The sequence below is a fragment of the Blennius ocellaris genome (genome assembly GCF_963422515.1).
Source record: "Blennius ocellaris genome assembly, chromosome: 1".
Lineage (NCBI taxonomy): Eukaryota > Metazoa > Chordata > Actinopteri > Blenniiformes > Blenniidae > Blennius > Blennius ocellaris.
Genome location: NC_137650.1, coordinates 35,848,436 through 35,855,387, shown reverse-complemented (window position 1 = coordinate 35,855,387; position 6,952 = coordinate 35,848,436). Strand labels below are relative to the sequence as shown.

Sequence of the window (6,952 nt, the reverse complement as noted above, 5' to 3'; positions counted from 1 at the left end):
GGGGGGGGGTGAAGACTCCAAGCAACCCCCACACGGAGACAGAACAAGGTTATCCACATAAGTTAGTTGTGTTTCGGAAAAGCACTGTATATGATATCTGGCGCCCAATGTAGCCGAAGGCCATAACACGCTCAGTAAAAACCAACTGTTGCACCAACTGTGAAAATCCTTGACGCTCGCTCTGACAGGAAAGTGTCAGAACAGACACTTTCTGCATAGGGGGTCATGTCGATGCAGATCAGTCACTGTGCCGATGCTTACTCCTGTGCACTGTTGAAGTCCCGGCGGAGAGGGAATGTCTGTCTGAAATGTGTCCATGTGGGAGAGGAAGACGCTGGCCCCTTCTGACAAATCGTGTTTTCTTTAACACCACTATCTAAGGAAGAGAGAGCAGCAGGACGCATAATGAGAAGAAGGAAAACCAGTGCAGTCGGTGCGACGCTCTGGGCGATTCTGTGCTGGGAAGCCTTGCCAGGAGCAGTGATGTGCGTGTCTCTTTCACAGGTACCACCTACCTAAACATTGTTCGGGTTATGTACACTCCTTCCTCGCGGTGCTATTTCTTGATGGCTGTTGCCACGTCTAGCAGGATGATGTGCCCTGCAATGCTGCAGAAATCGTTTCAATCTCACTCTGACCTTGTGGTGTGTGCTGGAGAAGAGACAAAAAATAAAGGTACATAAAGTCTGACAAACATGAAGCGGCAGTCTATAAACATCTCGCCTCCCGACCTAAACGATGAGTTGCTAAAGCCTGCTGCTTTATTCTGAAGGGAGACTCTGAGTTCTTGTGCATTCTTTTGTCTTTACTGATCAGAGCTGTTATGGGAGAACAAGGAGGACCTGCACAATATTCGGCAGGCCTTTTTAATGTGTTTGTGGGTGTGTTAGAACAGTGTCTCTGGGTATTGAATAAGTACAATCTATGATACAACATCACTACCAAGTAGGAATATGCTGTATGATTTTATGACCTTATTGGCAAGTACCTATCATAAAAGAGAGCACTGAGATAAGTGTTTCGGAGTTACACTAAAAGTCTAGTTCACTTTGCGCCTCTTAAGTAAAGCAATTAACTCTAAAGATTACTTGCAGCACAGATCATTCATTCACATTCATATCTACAACAGATTAGCATAAAATAAACACCCCATGGTATAAAATGATCTTTATTTTAATAGAATTTCCATCTGCCCAACCCTTTTGAAACAAGTATTTTAGGAGTTAATGAACACATTATCTTCAGAGCAGACCTTGACTGTGAAATTAATTAGACAACATAAAACCCTTATGAGGCAGAGAAACTCATTTTTTTAGACATAAATATTGGGTATTGCTCAGCTGAATGCTGAAATATGGGTGACTTAAGGCAGCAAATTAACAATGTCACCGCTTTTAAGATCTCGAGTGACAACACAACCCCGGGACAGATTGCTCACGCTCACTGAGCTACCAAATAGGTCAACAAGTAAACTTCTTGACATTCAACGACGTTTGAGTGTGTTGTTGTGAAGGAAAAACTGTTCATCGAAAAGATGCAATATCAAATCTGCTCTTCAGATTGTAATATGTTCAGAACCCACAGCCATCAAAAGCATTACTATTGTGCCATAGCGTAATGTACAAGGGAGAATAAAGTACAGAAAAAAGTATGTATAGCGCAACATGTCAATACATTTAATGACAGACTTCCTTTATTGGCTGAAAGGAGCACGTTCTGTGGCCGACTTTCTTTCTTCAGTGTGTTAACATGCACACTTTCGGAAATAATCCTGGTGTTTTTCCTCATGAACAGTTGACAAATATGCTTAGCAGTCAGAGTTAATTGAGTGATGAAAATGTGAAGATCTTAAATCCTTTTTTTTTGCCAGAACAGGACCAGTAGGTCAAAGACAGAACTTCAAAACGTACTCTGACATTGGAAAGTCGTCAAAAGGCCCCTGCTCACCGAGACGTGATGAGTGATAGCGGAAACACTTTTCCATCTTTAACCCACCAACTGACAACTAATAACATTTACATTTCAAAGAACCATTTCTTTTTCTTTCTTTTTTTTCAGTTCTTGTATTATAACAGCTCCTTCAATGTCATTTGTGTCTTCTTTCAACTTTAATGAAGGGAACATTTTTTAGTTTTCTTTATTTCAAAATCTTTGAATTTTTTTTGTGTTTTGGTCCAGCTATGATTGTATTCTCTGTCTCTGTCTCTATTTCTCCAAAGGTTAAAAAAATATACATTTCATACCTGCCAAGAAACCTGCTTCAGACTTGGCATTTCGGATAATTTGGGCTTTGATATTAAATTATTGTGCTTCGTACATCTATCAAAGCAAAAAGGGAACAAGACAACAACAACAACAACAGCAACAACAACAACAACAAGATCTTTCTCTGTTCATGTAAAGATTATACCTGCAAGTTAATATTCAAATTGTTCCACATACCGACCCACCTATCATGTATATGGTAATTCATGTGCTTTATTTAAAAAATAGTTTGATCACACCACGTTTCTGTATCACACACAGTTATCAAGTGTCTGGGTGCATGTTAACATACTGATCGAGTATTGCCAATACAAATTTACAGAAATTTGATTATTTGAAATTCAACAACATGTTTGAAAAGATTTAGTCCCTGAAGTTTAAAAAAAAAAGAAAAGGGGGAGAAAGAAAGTCGAGGGTATAGTGTCAAGATGCCTTTGCTGTGCAATTTCTATGACTCATGGTCTGAGTACGTATTTGAAGCATGGGTAATATGTATCCCCAAGTGCAGTTTATAAACTTACATGATCACCTTTTGTTCACATGATTTTCATGTTGAATTGTACGGGTGCCTCGGCTGGGCTGGTCTCCTCCGTTTCCTCTGTGCGTGGCACATATTCAACCTCTATACTTGACTTTGTATTGTCTTTCCCTCTACTCCAGAGGAATAATATTACAAGACAGAAGAGGACTACTCCGAGGAAAGAAATAAATCCCATGGTGGTGGCAATGACGAGTGTCTTCACATCAAATGGAAATGGAACTGTAGCACGGGTCACATTCGCACCTTCATCGCTTGGCTGGTTTGAAATGAAGGCAAATGTCTTGTTTGGCTGGTGGGGCCAATTCGGAGAGTAGCTATGTACAAAGAGGTGAGCAGCTTTAGTGTCATTTCCCGCTGCATTACTTGCAATGCACAAATAGGTACCATTGTCCTGGATTTGGGCGTATCGCACCTCCAAAGTGCCCTCGTTAGACACAGATAGTCTAGAGCCCACAGTTTTGGTAGTAATATATTCCTTCTTGGGGGATAGCCACATTATAGCAGGAATCGGATCACCTTCAGCTTGGCAGGCAAAATGCACCGTCGTTCCTTCATCTACATGACTTTCTTGAACCTTGTAATCCTTGATCTTTGATTTCTGGCAGATGAAGTACTCAGGAGGGAGTATGTCTGGGAAATCCTTGAACTCTTTTCCTTGCACAACTTCAGGCGAAGCGCACATGGGCTGATGTCGATTGAAGTTGAGTCTCCACCTTCGACGGAAGACCCAGAGCAAACGACAGTCACAGGCCAGAGGGTTGTCATACAGAGCCAGGGTCTCCAGGTTGCCCACTGAGTGGAAAACGGACTCCTCCAGCGTGCTCAAGCTGTTGCTGGACACATTAAGCACACGCAGATGGTTGAGTCCTCGGAAAGAATAAGGCTCAATGGCAGCTAACCTCCCACCTGCCAGATGAAAAGCCTGCAGCTTTTGCAGATGGAACAGTTGGTTCCCTTCCACAGTATGAATGCGATTGAAGGACAGATTCAGGAAGCGAAGGTACCTCAAGTGACTGATGGCTTGATAGGGGATGACAGTCAGATTACAGTTTGTGATGGACAGTGATGTGAGGTTGAGTCCAAACAAGCATTTCGGGGTCATAGTATCCAGAGCGGGCATATGAGAAATCTCCAGAACTCTGAGCCGATACAACCTTTTAAAGGAGTAATCCCTTATGACAGTGACGTTAAGATAGCGCAATCGAAGTGACAACAGGTTATGTAGATGGCTGAGGGCATCAGTAGGCACTGAGGCCAGATTGCATCCCTCAATATTCAGGCTTTCAAGGTTGCTAAGCCCATGAAATGAGCGTGGTGAGATGAAAACTAGGTCATTGTCGCCAACCTCCAAAGCCCTCAGGTTGTACAGCTCCTGAAACATATAGTCAAGCAGGATGACAAGTTTGTTCTCGCTAATATCCAGCTGGGTGAGGTTGGTGAGGCCAGTGAAAACTCCCAGCTGAATGAGCTTCAGTCGGTTGTCGCGCAAACCCAGAGTCCGCAGGTTCATAAGGTTGCTAAAAGCCCCTGGCTCAATGGATGAAATTGTGTTTTCGTTGAGCTGCAGCTCCTCCAACTGAGGGTAATTGATGAACTCCTCAGGCCCCAGAGCTTTCAGACGGTTCTTACTCAGGTCTAACAGTCTTGTTTCGGTGGGGATTCCCTCGGGAAGAGCTGCCAGTCTCCGTCGATGGCACGCGACTGAGCGCTCCTGACCGTTGCATTCGCATCGGGAGGGGCAGCCGGTGGTGGAGCCGGAGAGGACAGTGCCCAGCATGAGGATCAGGATGGGCTGCCAGCATGCCACCAAGTAGCTGTGCCCTCCTGCCTCTGCCGACACCATCCTACTGCTTACCTGCCGAGACACAGACATAATAATCAGTTTAACTTGTGATGGATTTCTGAATGTAACCCCCCCCCCCCCCCCCATGTACTCTCCCCACCCTCATTGACATTTGTTGTACAGGAAGTGGAGGACTTTGGCCTAGCATGTCCTTTATATGACTTTGAGAATATCACAACTTTGTACTGACAAAAAAAAATCCCAAAATAACTAATAGACTGCATACGTTTTCTACAAGTGAAGCTGCTTAATATTCTGTTGAGCAGTTTATGAACTGCAGTGAAGAGTCACCCGCTGAAGAGCACAATAAAACCAATGGGGGACACGTCCAACCTAATAATAATCTCAACTGTGGATGATGAAGGAGTCGGCTGTATCCTCCTCACAAGAGGAAAGAATTAAATTATGAGCCTTGCCGAAAAGAAGACAGATGAATAAATAAATACATTAACTCAATTATCAAGTGAATTATTTTCACTTCATCCTTTAAAAATGTATAATAGACATCAGTGGCAGCCTTCATTTTCATTATTTTTACTTCTAGATTTGCATCTGGCCAAGTTATACGCGCATTACTTGCAATATAACCTGCAGGGTGAGCTCAATCATTTTCACGCACAACAACAACCTTTGTAAAAATCTATATTCAGTTTTTTTGCAAATTCAGGAAACTCACCCTCTAGCTTGTGAGATATTTATCTGCACATTGCAACAAAGCAGATTGCACTGCCCCCCCCCCCCCCCCCCATTCCTTGCATACAATTTCATTCTGGTGACTTCCCTCACAAGTAATGGAATCAGCCGATCAATAAAAGGGCTTGGTCACACAGTGTAACCACCTCACAGTGCTCCTGCCATTGTCTCTTTTCTTACAAAAAGATGCTTAATTAGCAGCCAGAAATGCCACGCAACATCTTTACATCTCCCCCCCCGCCCAAAACATTTGCAAACTTAACACATGGCGTGCCACTGCGACGCCGGTGACCTTGTGGCGATACAAAGCAGTGATTGCAGTCGAGCGGTGATAGATGGAGAAAGAGAGATTGTCGGAGGACTTTAAACCCCTCATTTGATTTCGACTCAGGGGCACTTTAACGTGGTGAAACCTTCGAGCTCTACTTCTCACATCAATCATGCAATTTCAGTCACTGTTATATCTGTGGGATACACTCTTTGGAGCGCGTCATGCACAGTGATTTTGTAATTTACTATTTTATCAAGAAAAGTAGCCTCACTGCTGTTTTGTTTACATAATGACTACAGGGACTTTAGTGATATTTTTTATCTGAGTAACAAAGCGGTGTATAGAATTAAAAAGGAAATGCATCTGTATTACACTGCAGGTTTAAAATTGCAGTTAAACACAGATTATTAAACAGTGAAGTAAATAGTAATCCTGTAAGCTGACGTTGTTGCGATCCCGTCGCCAGAACAGTGTCTGTCCCAGGATTCACGATGCGATCTTGTACGTGGGAGCTGAATAGGCACTGCAGATGCTTTGTTCAACTCATTCACCATGGAAATGTGTTTGGAGGAGTGCTTCACATCATTAGCGCAGTGCTTTTCAGAACCATTTTTACAGGCCCTCTGTCCAAATTGCAACTTAAAAACAATATTAAACCTGTTAATGAACATTTCATGTTTTCTGGTCACTCCCAGTGCGTCGAAGCAAGCAAGGCTACGGCGTCTTGGACCGCAGTCTGGCTAGTTTCGATGGCACAGTAATTGTTGTTTGCATTTTCACTTCCTCCACAACTGTTAATTACTGTTGGCTGCATGTATCAGACGTTTCGTGCGTCATTGCTGTGTGTATTGTAAAAGCTATATTGACAGATTGAAAGCTGGAAGTGTCTGTCTGCAGTTCCTTTGTGACCTCCCACTCTTGTTTCCCACTAATTACATGCATTTACAAATGCACAGCCGGCAAGGCCGCACAGGCCCATCAACCGAAGTCGCGCACAATCCTCTGGAATGGACAAACTGCATTTTATCTCATGCATAGTGGAAATCTAACAGATAATGAAAAGGGCATGGATAAGAACAACGCAACAATTTGCTCTACAGCATTAGCTCCAGCAGTTGACAGTATACAAGACATTTAAATTGTCATTAGGTCTTCTCTGAAGTTAAACGTTTACAGCTTGAAACATTTACATTTTTCAACCATTACAAAGAACATCTAGTCAAGTGCTATCGATACTGGCAAGAGAACCCTAAAATGTCAATATCCATTCCCCCCTTCCATACCACTTTGTCCAACAAGAGGTTGCACTTGGCTGCAGTCAATTCCAGCTCACAATAGG

At 42.9% G+C, this 6,952-nt stretch overlaps 1 protein-coding gene across 1 annotated transcript; it reads right to left on the bottom strand.

The window, feature by feature from the left end:
- Positions 1-2,801: 2,801 nt before the first annotated feature.
- On the bottom strand, positions 2,802-4,649 carry LOC308130803 (leucine-rich repeat and immunoglobulin-like domain-containing nogo receptor-interacting protein 1-B; the record flags this gene model as incomplete). Its single annotated transcript, XM_080497287.1, has 1 exon — positions 2,802-4,649. The coding sequence occupies one exon, from the start codon at positions 4,647-4,649 to the stop codon at positions 2,802-2,804; it is 1,848 nt and encodes a 615-aa protein (XP_080353413.1).
- Positions 4,650-6,952: the final 2,303 nt, after the last annotated feature.